Source organism: Rhinopithecus bieti, unplaced genomic scaffold, assembly GCF_001698545.2.
Source record: "Rhinopithecus bieti isolate Rb0 unplaced genomic scaffold, ASM169854v2 scaffold_187, whole genome shotgun sequence".
Taxonomy (NCBI): Eukaryota; Metazoa; Chordata; class Mammalia; order Primates; family Cercopithecidae; genus Rhinopithecus; species Rhinopithecus bieti.
In genome coordinates, this window is record NW_016802992.1 from 335,950 (window position 1) to 358,628 (window position 22,679).

At 41.1% G+C, this 22,679-nt stretch overlaps 1 protein-coding gene across 6 annotated transcripts in view; it reads right to left on the reverse strand.

Annotated features, from left to right (window-relative positions):
- Window positions 1-2,026: 2,026 nt before the first annotated feature.
- The window catches only part of CNST (consortin, connexin sorting protein), a 122,003-nt gene continuing 101,350 nt past the window's right edge, over window positions 2,027-22,679 (reverse strand). For 3 of the 6 annotated variants that reach the window (XM_017876213.1, XM_017876365.1, XM_017876280.1), the window contains exons 11-12: window positions 10,734-10,869; window positions 2,027-4,920 (exon numbers count right to left, since the gene is read on the reverse strand). In XM_017876213.1, coding sequence (XP_017731702.1) covers window positions 4,715-4,920; window positions 10,734-10,869 — 342 coding nt within the window. In that variant the 3' untranslated portion in view covers window positions 2,027-4,714. The remainder of the gene's footprint in view (window positions 4,921-10,733; window positions 10,870-22,679) is intronic. The other 3 variants (XM_017876148.1, XM_017876506.1, XM_017876435.1) reach the window with 1 other exon arrangement.

Consider the following 22,679-nt stretch of genomic DNA (forward strand, 5'->3'; position numbering starts at 1 on the left):
TTGGTCTTTCTCCATTAAATATTTCGTATTAGCTGTGAGTTTTCTAAATGCACTTCATCAAGTGGAGGAAGTTCACACAGAGTTCCAGTTTGCTGAGTTTTTCATCATAGATGGTGTATGGATTTAATGTGCTTTTTGATATGATCATATGGTTTTTCTTTTAGGTGGTTAAAATGGTGAATGACATAGGGTGATTTTTGAATATTAAACCAACACCGTATTCCTGGGTTAAATCTCACTTGGCCATGACAGTGCGTTACCCTTTTTATATACCTTTAGACACGATGGACTGTTTTGGTAAGGACTTCTGTGTTTAAATTCACGAGTCACACTGGTGTTAGGTTTTTTTCTTACTGTCTCCATCTGATTTTGGTATCAGGGTAATTCTGGCCTCACAAAGTGAATTTGCAAATATTCTGTCTCTTTCTAAAGGAGTATTTTGTAGGATGGGTATAATTTCTTGCTTCAATGACGGACAGAATTTACTGGTGATGCCATCTGGGACTGGAGTTTTCTTTGTGAGACAGTTTTCAATTCAGGGAAATTCAGCTGATCAATTTGGAGGAAGTCTCTTGCAGAGAAGCTTTCCACTGTTGGAAAACCTGCCAGCCATTCATGTCACATGTGCTAACGAGACATGAAAAGCAATCATTACTAGATAATAATTACTTGACCTTGGCTGTGAGAAAAGATCATCAAGATTCCTATCAAGTTGCGATGCAGGTGGCCTAGATCGAATTTTACTTGGATTTCTAATAGTGTGTGACACACTAGGGAAGCTCTGGTCCCCACCCCCATGAGTAGCATCTAATAGTGTGTGACACACTAGGGAAGCTCTGGTCCCCACCCCCGTGAGTGGCATGTTCCCAGGTTCATCATTTTTATTCCCTCTGCACAAATGTTTCCCTCAGCAGATGCTAATTCCTGAAGCTGGTACCATTTCTTGTACTGGAGCCCCAGCAGCCAGCTCAGTGCTAGGCACACTGCAGGCATTCAGATGTTTGCCAAGGTGAAGACAGTGATAAACAGTTGCTCACGGTTCTGCACTGACCTCAGGGCAACAGACAAAAAGGTGAGTTTGGGAGCAACTCTTCTTTCACCAGGGAGAAGAGAAGAGGTGCCTGTACGTTACTGTAGCTTTTCTCTCAGTAGCCTAAACCCAGGGAGATTTAAATAGTACAACAATTCCTTAAGGAAAATTTTAACTAATTGTAGCTTGTATAGAGTTAGGACATGAGGCTCAATGAATGTTTATCTTTGGGGTTATTAAAACAGCAGATGGCACTAGAATTTGTGCCGTAAATCCTCAAATCACTCTTACTCTTTTTGAAGATAGAGGCAACATGGCAGCATAGAAACTAAAATGGATTTGGGAGTTTAAGATCTGGATTTGAGGAATGTATATTTACTAATCTCAGCATCAAATGAAAAAACTGTGAAAACACTACACACACCGCACAAAATTGTACACAACAGCAAGCCCGAAGAAACGGACAGTGATGCAGGTCATGTCAGTAGAAAGGGAAAAATGCAGCCTCTCTTTGGATTGGGAGTAAACGCCACAAGGCCACCTTCAGCAAAACAGGTGAATAGCTAAAGGATTTCCTTTCCCACCTTTCTCCATCCCTGCCACTCCTACCCCATATCCTCCCGGCACTCCAGCAAAACCCAATTCACAAAAGTCCTTCAAAATAAGGCCTCTGGGCCGGCACGGTGGCTCACGCCTGCAATCCCAGCACTTTGGGAGGCTGAGGCGGTCGGATCACCCGAGGTTGGGAGTCGAGACCAGCCTGGCCAACATGGTGAAACCCCCGTCTCTACTAAAAATACCAAAATTAGCTGGGTGTGGTGGCGGCGCATGTCTGTCATCCTGGCTACTTGGGAGGTGAGGCATGAGAATCGCTTGAACCTGCGAGGCGGACGTCGCAGCTGGCAGAGACTGCGTCACTGCACTCTGGCCTAGGCGACAGGGTGAAAAAACGAAACACAAAACAAACAAAAAATAAAATAAGGCCCCCTTCAAATCTTAAGTCCTCCAGAAGATTTTTATTTTAAATCTAAAAGAATGAATTTTTGAACCATTTTCAGTTCCTGTCAGGCAGATGGGGGAGGTATTTTAAAGCAGAAGAGCCTGTACTAAAGGACCTGTCGGTCTTCCCAGAGTAGATGACCATCTACCCGCAGGGCCGGACCCACTTCTGAAATCATACTGTCACCTTAAAGCAGTTTTTTCTCAGCACCCAAGGGTTCCAATAAACTCTCTGAGACACGTTGTGGGTATAGATTTTAAATTACAAGCTTGATTTGATACCCTCAAATACAGTTCTTAAGGAAGATTAGTTACAAATAGTTGTCAGTACTTTCAAATGACAGAAAAAATTACATTTTAGTAAAACTGGATGAATGTTTCTTGTGCGAAATAACAACCCTTTCACCACCAGGTGGAGCTACTCCAGGTCATGCAATACTTGGACTATTACATTTGTAAAAAGTGCCCTAATTTTTCTAGTTGCGATTTCATGCCTATTTTAAGTCAAAACATCGCTATGCTCCTGAGCTCACGTCACCCTCCCTGGGAAGGGGTGAGGCCACCCATGGTTTCTCTGAGACACCCCTGGCTCCCTGACTGGAAGGTACTGTCTCAATGCGTTCCTCTTGGTGTGAAGGTCCCCAGGAGATCTCGGGTTTCGGAGGAAGTGGCTCTGGCTGCCTACGGGCAAATATTACACCAGAGGCCACAGAGGCCAGCGACCTAAGAGGTGAACAGGAGGGAAGTTTTAACTTATTTTGACATAAAATTGGCAAAAATAAGCATCACCAAATTTCTGTAACTAGAAATTGAGGATAAAACAGAAGAGGTTTGTCTATGATGAGGATGTCCGTCACAGTAGAACTTGTGAACAGCTTTTATGGAACCACTTAATATAGTACCGTCAACATTTTACATATTTTACATACAATTTGAATACAAAGTCTTAAAATTTATAATAGAACATTAAAATAATCTTCTAATAAAATCAGCCTTAAGTATAAGGAATCTAAATTTCATTATCTTGTACATTTCTAAATAAATAGCTTTGATCTATAACCCTTGAAAATATTACAGTTTATGGTGACATGATAGAGACAAGTCAAACAGTATTATAAGTGAAAATGAAACATCAATTTAAAATACAAGTGTAAAAACACGCTGAACTGAAATTACAGAAAATCAAAACACTAAGCACACAGTAATTCAATATCTAGCATTGGAATAACCAAATGCATGCGCAGTAACACACTTTCAACTTACATAAAAAGCCCTTGAAGATTCACGTAATCTAAATAAACAAGCAGAAACACAAAGGGAGGTACTGTGCCAGCCAGTAACAACTAGAAAGTAAGTTCTCCCTTTTTCTTTCAAATGATCCTAACAGAAAACAGGAAATAATGATCACTTGCTAAAAAACTATAATTCATGTTTGGTTTGTTTTTTTTTGTTTTTGTTTTTTTCTTAAATGCTGCCTGATAAAGTCAAAGCAAGGCTTCCTAAATGTTAGGCCACTATACCTTAGATAAGGAAAGGCCGCCTAAAGCACAGATTTCAACAAAACCAGACATCTGTCTATGGAAGGTATGATTGAATTTTCGTGTAATGGCCCCACAATAGGGTCTAAATCAAGCCCACAACAAGAACGTACATTCAAGCATCTGAACGCATGATCTGTTAGTACTGAATTCTATGTGGTGATTTCACTCACCAAAGTACTGGTTTATTTTACATACGACCAGGATTAAAACATCTACAGCAGGAACTGTATCTTACTTAAGTTTGCATTCTAGTTCTCAGAATCTCAGAACATAATAGGTGTAAGCGTTTGCTGAACTGAGTCCAGCATTCGTGATTTCAGGAAGCTTTGCATCCGTGACAGAACTGTTGACAGAGATTCAGGGGAGCTTTTCCTTTTGTCTCTAGGCCTGTGATGAATTTGTGGCTAATCAAGTTAATTGACACAGATCTGTCACAGTTTCTCGTTTCAGGGTCAAGAGGTCTCAAATTCATCTATTCCACAGTGAAGCCTTCTCCAAAGATCTGTGCCTGCACCTCATCAAGTGAAAAGAAGAAAGATCATCTTTGAGGTGCTGGGTATTTGCTTATGGTAACTGCCGGAAGCACATGCACCCGCGCACACACACGCGAACACACACCCAATCGTTTCGTAAGTGGAGAACAGAACAGAAATAATGCGCAAAGCCTAAATTACACAGCTCCCAAGGTTAACTAAAAAACGACACTGAAACCATAAGGTAACTCCTTTTGATTACACACAAACTTATTGCGTGATGGCTGAAAGCAATTTCTATGAACCAACAAGTGTAAGCCAGAAGTGTTCTTTAACCATTAGCTTGAGAAGTAGCTAAAAAGAGTGTGGTTCCAAGACTACCCTGTTTGATTCTGCTCAGTGTAACTCACTGCATTAGGAGGCAGTGAGGATTGGGTATGTTCCTCAAAGATCACTCCTTCCATCCACAATGCTTAGATCGATATTTGCCTCACTGTGTGGGTTATTCTAACAGAGTTCCTCTGGATTGCCACTTGAAGTTGCTATTTCTGATGTCCTTGGTTCCTAACAGAGGGGAAGGGGGAATGTTACACAATTCCTGAAATAAAAACTGTTTAGAAAGTTTCACGCCTTTCATTCTCACTGCCAGCACGTCTGTCTCTGGAATGCTGCTAGGAGAGGTAGATCCAGTGCTTCAGTTCTGCCATTCCCTGCAGTAACTTAGTGTAATAGAAGTCCATGTTGTCTGCAAAGTCTGTACAAACAGGTGACTCCATGTCACCAAAAGTGCAGTATAATGCAGTTCCTCCAACACTAAGGAAAACCGTTGCTATGCACAGCAAGATCAGCAAAATACAGGAGCCACCTCCAACTTCATCTGCAAACATGAGAAAGAGTGAGGTTACATTATCACCAAAACGGGAATCTTAGCATCTGCTGTCTTTTCACTAATTAAGGTAACTGGACATTTCTACTGTTGGTCCTCTATGGATAGGAAGTATTGACAGAACACTCATGCTCCTAATGACTCCACAAAGACCTACCTGTTAATTACCAAGAAGATTCAGACTTGTGGAGCTTGTACATGCTGAAATTAAAACATGCTCATTTATACAATGGATAGACTCACTCCATGAGAAGAAGAAAAACAGCTGATGTGCTCATAGCAAGGATTAATTAAGTTTTGTTTGTTTTCTAGAGACAGGGTCTCACTTTGTCACCCTGGCTGAAGTGCAGCGGCAAAATCTTGGCTCACTGCAGCCTTGACACCTGGGCTCAAGTCGTCCTCCTGCTTCAGCCTCCTGCGCAGCTAGGACTACAGGCCTGTGCCACCACGCCTGGCTATTTTTTATTTTTTGGTAGAGATGGAGTCTAACTATGCTGCAGAGGGTGATCTTGAACTCCGGGCCTCAAGTAATCTTCGTGTCACGGCCTCTCCAAGTCCTAGGATTACAGGTGTGAGCCAGCATGCCCGCCCTAACAGCAGCATTTGACAGTACACATTACAGCCTTGCTGTTCGAATACCCTTGGAGTTCACACTATGGGACTACCTTAGAGCAAAGTCGACTTAACATTAAACAACAAAAATGTCTTTGGGTGGGATCTCTTTTGCATCTTTCTATATTGAAGAAAAGATTATTCTTTGGTTGAAAATATCTTCATTATTCATAATTAAAATTTTTTTTTTTAATTTCAAAAGACCAAAACTCTTCTGAAGTGCAGCATGATTAAGGTGTAGGGATGCCTTTCTGGAAGTAATTTGGCAGTATCTATTAAAATTTAAAATTAATTTATTCTCCAGACTGGACAATTTTGAGAGTAAAAGACAGCGTTAAGGCCGGGCGCGGTGGCTCACGCCTGTCATCCCAGCACTTTGGGAGGCCGAGGTGGGTGGATCACGAGGTCAGGAGATCAAGACCATCCCGGCTAACACGGTAAAACCCTGTCTCTACTAAAAATATAAAAAATTAGCTGCACATGGTGGCGGGTGCCTGTAGTCCCAGCTACTCGGGAGGCTGAGGCCGGAGAATGGCGTGAACCCGGGAGGTGGAGCTTGCAGTGAGCCGAGATCGTGCCACTGCACTTCAGCCTGGGCGACAGAGCGAGACTCCGTCTCAAAAAATAAAAATAAAAAAAGACAGTGTTAACTGCATGCAATTCCGGGACAACAGATGTAAACCAGGACAGCCTCAGGCCACCTGGCACACAGAGTTTCAACATATCCCAGCAAATCCACCTTTAAGAATCTGGCTACAGATGTGCACAACAAATATCATATATACAAGCTTGTTTGCTGCCGCAGGGTTTGTTGTAACAAAAGGTTGGGAGTAACTTAGTTGTTCTGGTTACAATGGAACAGTCAAACCATTATGAGACATTTATATAATGAAACAGGATGTAAGTATTTAATAGGATGAAGTAAATTTAATATATTCTTTCATTGAAGGATGTCTAAGATTCATGATTTAATTTTTACTTTATTAAACTGTGATTTTTTCATAATTACCATATATTTTACAAGAAACAAATTTTATAAAACCTAATGCATACCAAATAGACTTTATTTAGAACATTGTACAGTAATATGTGAATATATTCTCCCTGTAAAAATGCAAACCCAAAAGCATCTTAGAGTCTAAGGGACTATCCATTTCTCTCCTGCCCAATCACATTCCCTTCCCATCCCAGAGGTAAACGCTGTTAAATTTGGTGTGTGTCCTTTCAGATCAAATATGGAGATTTCAGCACTTATATGAAAACAAGATTAAACAATCGTTTGCTCTGAAATTTACATTTTAAAACAGCTTTTTTTTTTTTTTTTGAGACAAAGTCTTGCTCTTGTTGCCCAGGCTGGAGTGCAATGGTGTGATCTTGGCTCACTGCAACCTCTACCTCCTGGGTTCAAGCAATTCTCCTGCCTCAGCCTCCTGAGTAGCTGAGATTACAGTCACCTGTTATCATGCCCAGCTAATTTTTGTATTGGCGTAGAGATGGGGTTTCACCATATTGGCCAGGCTGGTCTTGAACTCCTGAACTCACGTGATCTGCCCAGCTTGGCTTCCCAAAGTGCTGGGATTACAGGCGTGAGCCACCATGCCCAGTCTAAAATAGTTTATACTATTTTATAATAGTATATAAAATAGTATATAAAATAGTTTATACCTATGTATGAAAATTTGTCTTTTATATAAATGAAGAAATAGGATCATACTAATCATGCTGTATTTGTTGTTTTTGGACAGTTCAGTCTTTTCGCCTCCTTTTCTTTTTTTTTTCAAAGATAGGGTTGTGCTCTGTCACCAGGCCACACTCACTGCAGCCTCAACCTCCCAGGCTCAAGCAATCCTCCCATCTCAGCCTCCCAAGTAGCTGGGACCACAGGTGCATACACCACTACACCCTGCTAATTTCTGTATTTTTTGTAGAGATGGGGTCTTGCCATGTTGCCCAGGCTGGTCTCCAACTCCTGGCCTCAAGTGATCCAGGAGGAAGACCTGGGAAGAGGCTCCCCCAAGTGCTGGGATTATAGGTGTGAGCCGCTGCACCCAGCCTTACCTGCTTTTCTTAACATGATTCCTTCCCTCACCTTATCTATGTTAACAACCTAAAGTATTTTTCTTCATTATCATACATTCAAATCCAAGCATTTAAATGTAGCTTAAATATGTAAAAACACATATGCTGTGTGTTTTATTTGTATGTCCTAGAACCGTTGGAGCTCCACGGTCCGACGTGAGTCACGGGTGGCTGTTGGGCACTTAACATGCAGCTGTTCCAAACTGAGTGGCGATAAACACAGACTTTGAATACTTAGTGTGAAAAAAAGGATGTAAAATATCTCACTAGTAATTTTTTCATATAGATCACATTTTGACATGATATTTTTGATGTACTGGGTTAAATAAAATACATTCTTAAAACTCTGGCCAGGCGCGGTGACTCACACCTGTAATCCCAGCACTTTGGGAGGCCGAGGGAGGCAGATCACCTGAGGTCAGGAGTTCCAGACCAGCCTGGCCAACATGGTGGAACCCCCGCCGCCGTCTCTACTAAAAGTACAAAAATTAGCTGGGTGTGGTGGTGCATGCCTGTAATCCCAGCTACTTGGGAGGCTAAGGCACAAGAATCGCTTGAACCTGAGAGGCAGAGGTTGCAGTGAGCTGAGATCACGCCACTCACTCCAGCGTGGCAAGAGAGTGAGACTCCGCCACCCCCAACCCCCCACCCCGCAGAAAAGAAACTGCCCAACTGTTTTCCAAAGTGGGCGAATCATTTCATATTCCCACTAGCTGTCTATGAAAATTTGATTGTTTCATATCCTTACCAACACTTGGTAGTGTCAGTCTGTGTGTGTTAAAATATAGGTAACATAAAATTTGCCATTTTAACCCGGGAGGCAGAGGTTGCAGCGAGATCGCACCACTGCACTCCAGCCTGGGTGACGGAGCGAGACTCCATCTCAAAAAAAAAAAAAAAAAGAAATCAAACGAAAAATAAAATTCATCTAACCTGTTTCTTTTCACTTTGACATGGCTACTACAAAATTTAAAATCATATATGTGCCTCACATTATATTTCCAGTGGATAGCATTGGTTTAGAGGAGGAAGAATCGGCCCTTTTAGGAAGATTTTGGCAGAAGGTGAGGTTTATGGAAACACCGTGTAAGTCATAGAGCTTAGGAACCAACCAACACAATCAACATTTACGTTTCGTTTTCTAATTCTCAAAATGAATTTATACACATTATCTGACACGCTTTTCAATAGGGACAGACAGGCAGATGTTACTCTCCTTATTTTAAAGATGATGGAACTGAGTCTCCTCCAAGTAAGTGACTCAGTTTAAGATGAGGTGGCTACAAAGTGAAATGCAGACTGTGAGTTCCAAATCTGGGTTCCTCCTATTAAGCAATGATTTGGTCAAATCAGTGCAAACGGAAGTGAGCACCTTATCTGGAGAAGACTGTGAGAGTTACAAGCAGGGTGCAGAAGGAAAATCAGGGGTTAGGACATTATTTCTAAGGCCCCCTAAGCAGCTTTATAATTGTAAAAATGCAGAAACCTCTTCTGTTATCACTCACGTTACACTGTTATTTTAACAATGCAGTTGTTTTATAAATATGAGAAGCCTACTGACAGGTTCTGGGCTACCTTTCCATTTACTCTTATTTACTTACATCTTAGATAAATACATCTGCAACCACAAAAGGCAGCACTGTTTGCTACAAAACTCACCACCTCATGTTAGACCAAGTCAGGGCCTGAAGTATAACAGGCCCAGGAGGAAAAAGTCAAACAACAGCAATGGTATTAAATTGTTGCTCTTGAGACACACTCTTTTCTATCAATGAAGAGGAAATCACTGGAGAGAATATTCATAAATATTTTCCACAATAAAGGAGGAGTAATTTAATTGTCCACTGAAAAGAAGACAAGCCAGTCATGGTGGCTCATGCCTGCAATCCCAGCACTTTGGGAGGCCAAGGTGGGTGGATCACTTCAAGTCAGGAGTTCGAGACTAGCCTGGCCAACATGGTAAAACCTCATCTCTACTAAAAATACAAGAAACTAGCTGGGGCCGGGTGTGGTGGCTCACGCCTGTAATCCCAGCACTCTGGGAAGCTGAGGCAGGCAGATCATGAGGTTAGGAGTTTGAGACCAGCCTGACCAACACAGTGAAACCCCATCTCAACTAAAAATACAAAAATTAGCTGGGCGTGGTGGCACGTGCCTGTAAGCCCAGCTACTCAGGAGGCTGAGGGAGGAGAACTGCTTGAACCTGGGAGGTGGAGGTTGAGATTGCAGTGATTTGCGCCACTGCACTCCAGCCTCGGTGACAGAGTGAGACTCTGTCTAAAAAAAAACACAAACACAAACACAAACAAAAACAAAAAACTAGCCGGGCACAGTGGTGCTCACCTGTAGTCCCAGCTACTCAGGAGGCTAAGGCACTAGAATTGCTTGAACCTGGGAGGCAGAGGTTGCACTGAGCCAAGATTGTGCCACTGCACTCCAGCCTGGGTGACAGTGCAAGACTGTCTTAAAAAAAAAAAAAAAAAAAAAGACAAACACAGCAGACTCACACAAAAAGTGCTAAAGAAGGAACCTGAAATAAGCTCTCAACATTGACTATCTATGGAACAGGAAGGCCACAGGTTGAATTTGCAACTTGCTCACTTATTTAAGCAAGTAAAGATTTAGACATGATTTAAGATGATAGTTCGATTTTATGTTTTTCCCTTAGAAGATAAAGCAACTAAATTGACATATTCTTTTATTTATTTATGTATATTTATTTTTTGAGATGCAGTCTCACTCTGTTGCTTAGGCTGGAGTGCAGTGGCACAATCTCAAGTCACTGTAACCTCTGTCTCCTGGGTTCAAGCGATTCTCCCGCTTCAGTCTCCTGAGCAGCTGGGATTACAGCCACGTACCCCTACACTCGCTGATTTTTCTATTTTTAGTGGAGACAGGGTTTTGTCATGTTGGTCAGGCTTGTCTCAAACTCCTGACTTCAAGTGATCTGCCCGCCTGATCCTCCTGAAGTGCTGGGATTACAGGGGTGAGCCACCGTGCCCAGCAGACAGTCTTTTACAAACCCTGTTAGTAAACATCACATCATACACAAACTCATTCTTTCGGCAAGCACTGACCATCTATGCTGCTAGCCACAGTGCCAAGCAGTTTACCTTGATCCAAGTTATCGTCTATTTCTTGGAATCTCACTCTTCGCTTAGATGGTTTGTGTTGCATTTGGGCAGGATGATCTCCTACAGTATCATTCCTCTTCTTTAATATTGAGACCAGTCCTTCAGTAGGAACAACCTGTCAGAAATTATAAGAACCTATCATTGTTTTATTAAGGCGGGACATCTCTACATGTATCTATAAAAAGGCTAATTCAACAGATATTTGAATTTTTATTACAGGGATATCCAATTCCTACAGAAAAAAGTATCAATCATCAAAATCTAACAGAATAAAACTTTCACTTCTCTGCAGATGACTGAGAAATACAAAAGTCTAAAACCCTGGTTTCCTTTGTTAGCTCCTGAACTGATTCCAGGGACAGGCAGTGTGAAGTGTTCAGTCAACTGGGAATCAGAGCACCTTGCTTTGTAGCTTGACTTCCCTGTTACCGGTAAAATGATTACTCACAGTCCCCTCTTTGCTTCGTCATTAGCACTGGGTTTTGCTTTATAATGGAAGCTTACAATCCTCCACTGCTTTTTTCATTCAACAGCAATTTTAAACAAATGAACATATGGAACTTAAAATATATTTGGATACCAAGCTTTTAACATCAAAGTGTTGTCCTCAGTTTCTCTGAGAAACTGTGCATTTACTAAATAATGCTCTACTGCTCAAAATAGTTTAAGGACTTCTAGAATTTCCCTCAGAGCCAATTTACTAGGGTTTTTTTTTTTTTTTTTTTTGAGACGGAGTCTTGCTCTGTTGCCCAGCTGGAGTACAGTGACGCGATCTCAGCTCACTGCAAGCTCCGCCTCCCGGGTTCACACCATTCTCCTGCCTCAGCCTCAGTCCCTCAGCTGGGACCACAGGCGCCCGCCAGCACGCCTGGCTAATTTTTTTTTGTATTTTTAGTAGAGATGGGGCTTCACCAAGTTAGCCAGGATGGTCTTGATCTCCTGACCTTGTGTTCCGCCCGCCTTGGCCTCCCAAAGTGCTGGGATTACAGGCATGAGCCATCGCGCCCAGCCTGGGACATAATTACTTTCTAGTATGCAGAGGTTGGCAAACTATGGCCCGCAGGCCAAAGGCCTGTGCTGCCTAATTTTGTGGATATAATTTAATTGGAACACAGCCAAGCCGATTCATTTAAATATCGTACATGGCTGCTTTTGGGTTACAATGGCACTGTGTGGTTCTGAGAGATCATAAAGCCTAAAATATTAATAATTTGGCCTTTCCTAGAAAAAGTCTGCTGTCTAGTATCTCTTCAGACACCCACTCCTACCCCTTTATATGTTGCCTTCTAGCTTTCACTTGGGTTGCCTCTCTCCTGCCTATGTTCCACCCCCTACTTAGAAACAAAACCCAAAACCCTCGCTATTTAGGAGCTAAAAGACTCCAAGGTGCAGGGAGAAGGAACAGGATCAGGTGGAAGAGCCAGGCTGGGAAGCAGGAGGCCTTACCAAGGGCCCCTGAAGAGCAGGGCCAGTCACAGAAGTTAACTTGTTAGTTGCCTGATTGCTACAAGCTGTAGGTGATGACACAGGCAGGCATCGTGGGCCTAACCCTGAAGATGTCAGTGACCTGCTGGCATCAGGTAACTCTAAGCTGAGGACTGCCTGTAATGTCATTTATCTAATCAATAGCATAAAACACTAAGTATGACTTGCGGGTCCAGCCAGCAATCTTCGATAATGCGCTATGCATATATATTACAGATTCGATTAGTTCTTTTTATATCTTAGGGCTTTTAGGGCCAAATAGCTCAAGATGGTCTCTGACTATGCTTCCCTGAATGTGGGTCTATAGAAACCATTATCTCAAAAAAAAAAAAAAAATCAATAAGCCAACAATATATATTTTTTTATAGGAAATATGTATTTCAGAAGTCCGTGTTCTGAGAAAACAAAAGTACTTTAGCAGCCTTGAAATGGTAAGTACAAATATGTAAAGCAAGCAACATCACCATTAAAGAACTCCTTCAAACAACAAAGAAAATAGGTTTTACAAGCACCTTGCTGAAACTGAGAGGGAAATAGTCTTAATAAGTTTGTAAAGAGCAAAAGATGGAAAACAAAAATTAATTTTCATGAATACATTACTACTAAGGATGTATCACTGATATCCTTTTAATTTTTAGTACATGTAAACAAAGGACAGGATCTTGAATCTGGCTGTTCTAAAATTTTTTCAAAAATTTTAAAAGGGGGGAGGAAGTTTATTGATTCCTTCACTATGTATTTTCTCCATAAAATACTGTCATACACTTAGCAATGGTGAGTTCACCTGCCATGGTGATTTTCAAGGTGCCGTTTTAACTACTTAGAAAAAACAATCCTATTAAGAATAGTTTTAAAGATGAGCCCCAGAGTTGTGTTACTGTCAATTGTGTATCTTTATGATACAAATTCTCCATCTATAAATTCAAGAAACAGATATAAGCCATCAATCAAAAGACAATGCAAATACGAACAAACATGTTGACAGAGGAAGAGAAGCTCCTGAAATCATCTGGAAAGGCACAGAATGTGCCAGCTGAACCTAGAGCTGGTCCTCGTGCAGCGGCTGTGAGGTCCCCACCTTAGCTCCTGCTCGGCCTCACCCAGGGTGGTGTTTGGCTCTGGAAGTCACACTGCTAAGGGATACAAGCCTTGTCAGGCGGCCCCACCTCATTCACTATGGGTGGCAATGAACTCTGGCAACTTTTTCCAAACTCTTTCCAAAGACGGGAGAAACAGAGTAAGAGAAATTGCAGTTGTGTGGCATGGGCTAACATTTGACACCCTCCCTCACAATACCTTAATTCTTGCTAAAAATCGAACAGAGTAAGAGAAGTTACAATTGTGTGGCATGGGCTAACATTTGACACCCTCCCTCACAATACCTTAATTCTTGCTAAAAATCGAGCAGAGTAAGAGAAATTGCAATTGTGTGGCATGGGCTAACATTTGACACCCTCCCTCACAATACCTTAATTCTTGCTAAAAATCGAGCCACGCCTGTTTTTCTGCCACCAAAGCCCTTTTGTTTCGGCAGAGCCTGCTCCAGAGTCTGAGGTGAAGGGTCTGCTCTTTTCCATTATCTCCTCGCAGGCTTGCTCAGTCACCCTCTCTAGGTCTTCCCGTTGTGACTGTCTTCTGGTTCTACAGCCTACAGATGAGGAGTCTGCTCTTTTCCATTATTTCCTCGCAGGCTTGCTCAGTCATCCTCTCTAGGTCTTCCTGTTGTGACTGTCTTCTGGTTCTACAGCCTACAGATGGAGAACAAGGGATGGTGGGCCAAGCTCAGGCATAAGAGATGCAGGCCAAGGAGGAACTCTCAGGTGGGAGTGGCAGACGGCATCTAGCCTTTCTAATTTTGCAAGAGTTTTGGGTACATTCAAGCCTACCTGTAACAGAAGTTTTTCTTACCACATCAGGGCAGTCCAACTAAAATATCTTAAGAAACAAGTTTGGTGGGGTTTGCCTTAATTTCATGCTTGAAGGGCAAGTAAGACAAAACAAAGTCATGGTCTTGGTTCGAGGCCTCACTCAAAAGACTGGCAAGTGTTTCTAAAATACATCGGGCTGCCGACTTAGGGCATAGAGCAATGTGTTCCCTCCAAACCATTATTTTGTTTTGTTTTTGTCTGTTTTTTTGAGAGAGGGTCACACTCTGTTGCCCAGGCTGGAGTGCAGTGGCATGCTGACAGCTTGCTGTAGCCTCAACCTCCTAGGCTCAAGCAATCCTCCCACCTTAGCCTCTTGTAGGTGGGACTACAGTCACACGCCACCATGCCTGGCTAATTTTTTGGGCATTCTTTTGTAGAGACAGGGTTTTGCTATGTTGCCCAAGCTGGTCTCGGACTCCTGGCCTCAAGCAATCCAAAGTGCCTGGCCTCCCAAAGTGCCAGGATTACAGGTATGCACCACTGTGCCCGGCCCCAAACTATTCTTAAAAATATTTCCATGTTTTTTTTTTTTTTTAACTATAGTGTCAGTATTAAAAGGTGAAGAATTTTTAAATCTCAAAAAATAAAGCCTTAAAACTAAATTTAGTTTCCTACTTCAATTGCCAAATTGTTACCCAAACAAATATGCCAAGCCCTTCTATTGAGACCAAAAAGAATGTCTGAGCTATAATTAATGTAATTGCTACTGGTGGTACTCTATGAATAAATGCAGAATTAAAAAAAATTCCATCTGGCCCAGGCTTCTGTATTTGCAAATAAATAGTTCTTCCCACACTTCCCCTCAGATATCAGTGACCATCTTAAATAGCATTTTCAGAATGAACTAGTTGTGAAAACAAAATTATTCTGCAACTCTTCTGGAATAGTAAATCCTAATGTGACAAGGAGAACATTCAGAGACACACTGCTGTTGGAAGTGCCTCCTCACTAAATTAAATAAGAAAATAGATACCAAGTCACATTCTTTTAATGATACAGGTTTTACTCCATTCAGAAGCTCTAGGCTGGTCAGTTCTGAACAAGAACACACACAGTTGGCTTCCAACTGATTTGAGAATTAACATTCATAAATCATACTGTTAGAGTATATCATAAATACCTTAAGTGCCAGCAATTTCACTATAGTGGCACATGTCAAATTTACCATGACTATTCCTAACGACAGAAACAAGTGATATTCTCTGCCTGCTTCTTCAGTGTTGGGTTCCATAATAACAACTATAATTTAGTAAATGTGCACATTTTATGTAAAGACATTTACATAATACATCGTATTTAATTTTCACCACTCCCTTTTAGAAGCCGTAGCCCCGCTTTGCGGATGAAGCAGCCAAGCTTCAAGAGCCTGAGGAACCTGCTTAAGCTCGCAGTGCCCGTAGCTGGTACAGTTTGAAAACAAACTCGATACCAAACCTCTTGCCAGTTCCTTAATGTGAAAATATCTTATTTTCTATGACTATTAAAATGTTGCTTTATGCCATATGCTATACTATATATTATAATTAAAAATGAGATTAATAGAACTTTCAAATAAGACTCAAGCAAAAATTCTTATCTTACACATCACCTCATTTATGAGATACTTAAACTAATGGCCAAATTTGTCCATCTAGAGACATAAGGGAAGAGGAGATTGGATGAAAGATCTTGGCCGGGTGCCGTGGCTCAAGCCTGTAATCCCAGCACTTTGGGAGGCCAAGACGGGCGGATCACGAGGTCAGGAGATCGAGACCATCCTGGCTAACATGGTGAAACCCTGTCTCTACTAAAAAATACAAAACTAGCCGGGCGAGGTGGCGGGCGCCTGTAGTCCCAGCTACTCGGGAGGCTGAGGCAGGAGAATGGCGTGAACCCGGGAGGCGGAGCTTGCAGTGAGCTGAGATCCGGCCACTGCACTCCAGCCTGGGCGACAGAGCGAGACTCCGTCTCAAAAAAAAAAAAAAAAAAAAAAAAAATGAAAGATCTTTGTGTCATTTGATTAATCTGGAAGTAGACTAATGTCATGGCTCCTTCTATGGCCAATTGATAAAAACATGTCACAGTTGGGCCAGGGAGTGCCGGCTGTAAGCAGCAGCCATTTTCCAGAAAGAACACGTTGGTCACCTCAGACCCACAGCGCTGCTGCTTAGAGCACTGCAATACGGGCAGAAGGCAAACAAGGGAAAAACGGACTATGATGGAGTACATCAATGTCGAATCTTTAAAAGATTCACTTAAAAAGGAAAAAGGCTTTAAAAAATAACAGGAGTTTTATCACGTGTCTAAGTTTCTAGGTTAGGCATTACCTCATGTTTTTGTAATTTGTTTTGCTTGCTTAAAGGGACAATTTAATAAGTACAAAATAGAAAAAGAAAAGAGAATGTCAAGATATGATCCCATTTTTAAGTTCCAGAAAATTGTTTAAATAGCTGCCAGTTCAGTTACTTTAAATCCCCTCACCTTGCTGAAATTCTTTAATAGTTCTTCCAGTATCCAAAACTGTATTTTTGTTTTTATGTTAATTTATTATGTGTCTCTCCCTCTAGAAAGTAAGCTTTATGAGAGCAGGGACTTGATGTGTTCAGTGCTGTCTTCCTAGTTTCTGTAATAAAGCAGGTGCTCAATAAATATGCCAAAGAAGAAAAAATATACAGATAAGCAATTTACACATAGATAGCACCTAGGAAATACTTAAACATAATGTAGCTTTTTCATTGAAAATAATCAAAACCAAATCTATTATTAAAGGATATTTATTTTTATAAGTGAACTAAGAAAGAAAAGCCTTACTGTGTATAGTGGCTGTTATTTACAACAGAATGTATTAGCTTTGCAGAGAATATAAAGATATATTTAACAGAATCCCGACCTTTAAGGATTGCAGTTTGGTGTAGAAGACAACATGTGTGCATCTTATGATAACAGAGGGAGATTACAGCTAGGCAGGACTTTGGGAAGAGCGATGTTCCAGCCTCGCCCTCAGTTGAAGTTCTGAGGAATTGTTTGAAAGAAACAAACTTCTGGACTCCAGTGATCAGGGAATCATGGCATCAGCTAGCACTTACTGAGTACTGGCCATGAGCTAGGCACTGCTTGGTACTCTCCATGCTAAAAAGCCATGACCTAGATGCTGAGGGCTGGGAAGAAAAGGTATGTGGAAAGAAGGCTGCTCGCCTCAGGGTGGAGCTGACATACACAGGGGGAAAAGAGCAAAGGTGACATCGTGCAGGGTGTAGCTGGGAGGTGGCCAGTCTGACTATAGCACAGTCTGAGACCCCAGGACAGAAGATGCTGTTGGAGAGGCAGGTGGGCCGGATGACAGAGTCCTGAGTGTCGAGTAGTACAGCCTTTATCCTGCAGCTGAAGAGAGCTTTGGGAAAGGAATAACGGTGTAGAAAGGGTTTCATAGCAGGAGTTGAAACTCACAGTCTGGGTGTTCGATCAAGAACCCTCAGCTGAGGTTGGTTTAATCTGTAGAGTTTTAAAAAGCTGAATGCTTCTGGAAAAGGCGTGGAAACCTTCTTCCTATCACTACAGCTAAGTCATTTCATTGACTTCTAATACCTGACTGGCTCCTTGGGTACCAGTTTGAGACCCCAAGTTCATAGAGGGCTAACATAAGAGCCATTTGGAGGGGAGAAGATGAAACAAGGAACAGGGAAACTTATGAAGTAACTACTGCAAAAATCCAGGAAGAGGCCGTACAAATATAAATTAAAAGAGTGATTAAAATGGAAAAGAAAAAGGGCTTTGTGCGAGAGACATGGCAATCAAGAGAAGCATTAATTAATTAGAAAATGTAGAGGGCATGATAAAAACAAAAGGCAAGGACGAGACCATCTGGCAAACAGGTAATTCCTGGGTTTTCCTTTGGGGGTTCTTTAGATATCTACATAAATTCTGGGCCAACCATTGTTCCTAAAACCTCTCACATTATTGGAAGACTGCATTTCTTCTATCGTAAGGAGGCTGGACTTCCCCTGCTCCTCTCAAAAGAGCCATTCTGGGCAGAACAACCATGACTGCTGTTTCTAAGACCCTCTTTTGTTCTGGATCCATAGAGCAGCCACCAATGTGATTTCATGAACAACTACTGCTTAGTGCTAGCCTCCCATCTTCACTTGGCAAGAGAATCCCACAGCAGCTAGTCATAAAGAAACTTCCCTGATCCCCGTGATCGAGCCAAGAAGTAACTACCTCCCTTAATAGGCAACGGGAAAGAAAACTCACAGCTTCGATTAGACAGCTTCTCTGAAGGCAAACTCAGGAGCCATCTGGGTTGTCATTTTTCTTCCCACTAGACAGTGTGACCTTATGTCCTCCCCTGTGTTTTGCTTCGTGTGATACAAGCAGGTCTGAAAACATTTAAGTGAATGTTGCTACTCTAGACAGACGAAAAGGAACACGAGTTGCTCTCTTCCAGGGTAAAAGCTTTCTGAAGACCCAAGCAGTAACACAAGGTCTGTTCCTCAGATTTCAAAAATAATGAAATTATTTCTAAAACAAAATCACTGGAATCTGAAACACTTAATATAGTTTTCTGAACATATGACATCTCTGCAAGCACATTATAAATGTAGATGTTAATGAAGAAAAAGGAATGGTTAATCTCCACACAGCATATCATATTGCTAAAATCTGCTCACAAGGGGACCTCCGAATTACATACTATGATTATTTTCAATGTTCAAAAATAGGTTAACTTTCATTATGTTCAAAAACAGGTCTTATTATGTTCAAAAATAGGTTAACTTTAATTTCAACCTCACTTGTTCAGAAAACAGCTACCTCATCTCTACGCGTCTAACAGTCTACAGAGGCTGAGTGCACCCGGTGGGTCATCCTGCCACTTTGAGTTCGTAAAGTGCACCCGGTGGGTCATCCCACCACTTTGAGTTCGTATGGCACGTTTCATTCAAGTTTTGATGCTAGGAGCTCCCTCTGAGTCTCAGGCTACATGAGGAACAGCTGAAGAGTTTGAAGAGAAGATAATGCCACTCTTCCAGGTTCCAGAACCAAGCAAACACGTGATTTATTTGCAGGATCAGGCTCCGGAGTAGAGGGGTTTGGGTTCTGACATTAAAACTACCACGTTGGTGTATTATGGGTATTACAATGCAATTTCATCCCTTGCCAAAAACTGTGGGATATTCAAATGCAGCAAAAAGAGAACACACTTGGTGCCAGATGACTGTTAGGTTGCAGGCTTCATCTGCATAAAATCCTTACCTGTATTTTTAGTCACTGCATCTGTAATGCGGCCCTCACAGAGGAGTCACTCAATAAAAATTACTGAATGAGAGAATAAACGAGTAAATCTTTCCAATGTGTTGTCTGACACTGGACATGTGATACTTTTTTTCCTTAAAATCTATGAAAGGAGGATAAAATTCTTGATGCTTTTCAAAACAGTATACAGTATAAACTATACTTTTGATGACAATGTGTCATGCTATTTTTTACGTAAGAAAGAATAGCGATACTTCAGGTATTAAGCTATCACTTTACATAGCAAATTGCTGGGTTTGAAAAAGCTTTTCAAACCTAGACAAGTTCCCTTTATACATGTCACCATATAAATAGTATAGACATTTTAGTTCTCTATGACATTTTGTGCAAATTATTTCATTTGATGTGATGAATCCAATTGTTCAAAGCAACACAGCAAAACAAGTGCTTGCACTGGGCTGGCAATGATGATCAAAACCAAGGTCCACTGGAGCCAAGGCCGGGCAACACAGCAGTGGCAAGAAAATGAAAGCAGACAGACAAGAGAAAAGGGGAAAGCTGGCAAAGAAAGAACAAACCAGCACGTTGTACCACAAACACAATGGTAGAAAGGGGGAGTAAGAGAACCTGACGGGGAGCAATCATAGGGAGATCTGGGAAAGCGAACAGACGACCACCCGCACAGCAGTGTGGAGTGGTGCAGGGGACAGGCTCACTGCCTCGGGGTTCCTAAGTGCATGAAAAATGCCGTTAATAATTACTTGGTTATTAAGAGATCAAGTTCTATATCCTCTAATCACAAAAGGAAGGAAGCATAAAAAAAATTAAAAACAATTCCAGTAAAATCAGCCAAGTGTGAGAGCGGAGAGCCCCCAAAAGGCCAAGAACATCATCTGATTTTTCATTGTATCCTCAGCACCAGACACAGGGAAGACTCTTAATAAAATTTTACTGAAAGCACAAACAGAAAAAGTGTTTGAAGGCCAGGCATGGTAGCTGACGCCTGTAATCCCAGCACTTTGGGAGGCCAAGGCAGGTGGATTACTGGAGGCCAGGAGTTGAAGATCAGCCTGGCCAACATGGTGAAACCCCATCTCTACTAAAAATACAAAAATTAGCGGGGCGTGGTGGTGCACGCCTGTAGTCCCAGCTACTCGACAGACTGAGGCACGAGAATTGCTTGAACCCGGGAGATGGAGGTTGCAGTGAGCTGAGATCATGCTGCTGCACTCCAGCCTGGGCGACAGAGTGAGACTTTGTATCAAAAAAAAAAAAAAAAAAAAAAAAAAGTTTGAATTAAAATGTTGTATGTTCAAATCTAAAATTAAAAGAAAATTTTAAAATAAAAATCCTAAGTTTGCACTTATAAGCAAACCCACAATTGCCTGGATATTTTACTTAGTCCAAAACCTCATTCTTAAGGTATTAGAAAATATTAAGCATTAGTGATTTTTAGCATTGAAACTTTAAAAACTCCTTTCCTGACAGAATTAGGCAGACTTTGTTAAACTATGCTTCTCAGAATAGTGAGGGTAGTAAGTATTCAGAAAGCAAATGTTTAACAATCTGCTTAGCGTTGTCATAGGAAAGTAAATTAGTTTTGTAAGTCATGCATATGTAGCTTTTGGGGTTCTTAAGATAGCTTAACTTAATAGATCAATATAACCTTAGGAAAGGAAACCATTATGTATTAACTTAATAGAAAATACAACGTTAAACACATCTAATTTCCACTGTTAGCTGTTACCCAGTAGAAGTGACATTGTGTTTTGAGTCTGAGGAGGGAATATTCCATTTAGTTGTAATACACAACATTAATTTAACAATCTGCCACCTTAAAATATTTTTTCCCCAATATAAACAATTCTTTTATTTCTTAGAAATAGGATGACTCAGTTGAGTACAATTTTAAACTTAGTGATGTGGGGGAAAATAATTTGGGAAAAGGATGTTGATCAATTGTAGGCTTTGGAAATACATGTCAATAGATTGAAATATACAGGAGAAATGCTACAGACCTTTGATACATCCCTGACAAGACCCTTGTGCATCTTCAACACAGCTGAGTAGGGAGGAGGCTGAAGATAAAGGTTACCAAAACTCAAAGAACTGCTCTGGAGGAGATACCTGGCAAACTAGACGACAGAAATTTATCCAGTCGAACAGCTTTCAGGCAGAAGCAAAAACTGAAATTCCAAAAGTTCCTATTATCCCCTCATATACGAGTTACTGGGGAAAGACAGTTTTAAAAAGGCCATATGATTATCAGTGTGTAACTAGTCAAACGTTGAAACGGAGGAAAACGTTTTATAAGGTGGGCAAGACAACAGGAGCACTCTGCTCCTTCTTCACAATTTACACCTAAAAAGGTAAAATCAGACCACAGGGGTTCTCCCTGTACGGTCGACTTGATTATTGGCATGAAAAAAAGGCAGATAACGGTAACTTTTTTGGCATTACAGCTAAGATTTGAATACGGGTATAAGCTTTGTGTTGTTATCTTCCTGTACCAGAGATTTAGTTAAAATATACAGGAGAATGAATACCGGATTAAGCGCTTTACCATTAGCCCTAATTTTTTAAAAAACTATTTTTAACATTGTGGAAAAATAGATATCACACGAAACTGCCCTTAACTCTTGGTAAATATACAATTCAGTAGCATTCATTACAATCAAAACGTGCACCATCACCACCATCTATTGCCAACATTTTTCATCGCCCCAAATGGAAACTCTGTGCCCATTAAGCAATATTAAATAATTTTGTTAAGCAAAAAGTAAGAAAAAAACAAACAATAGTCTGTAGAGAATTAACCACAAATGACAACCAAGCTGTCTGGTTAAAATAAGAGAATGAACAGTAAGCCAAGTGCTTTACTATTCTATCTAATTTTGGCAAGAAAAAAATTAAAAAGAAAAGCCATTGTTTATAGAGAATTGACTATAAATGGCAAAAAAGGAAGCTGGTAATGTAACAGTCATAATCACCTCAGAAAGCTTTTCACAGTCTTCTGTTTTCACGTATATTTTATTGTCTACTTTGGCTTTCTTACTTTTCATTTTCCCCTTAATTTATTTTTTTCCAATGATAATGCTGATTCAGAATACGATGAGTAGAAATGGGACTTAAAATGAACTTGGGGAAAATAGTGAAGAGAAGGAAAGGCAGCTCGTATCCAAACTTTCAGAGAAGAAAACAGGCTTACAGAGGTAAAAAGTAACTCCAAGAAGCTGTTAACTAACTGGTGGGATTGTACCGGAACGAAGGCCATCGAATTCTG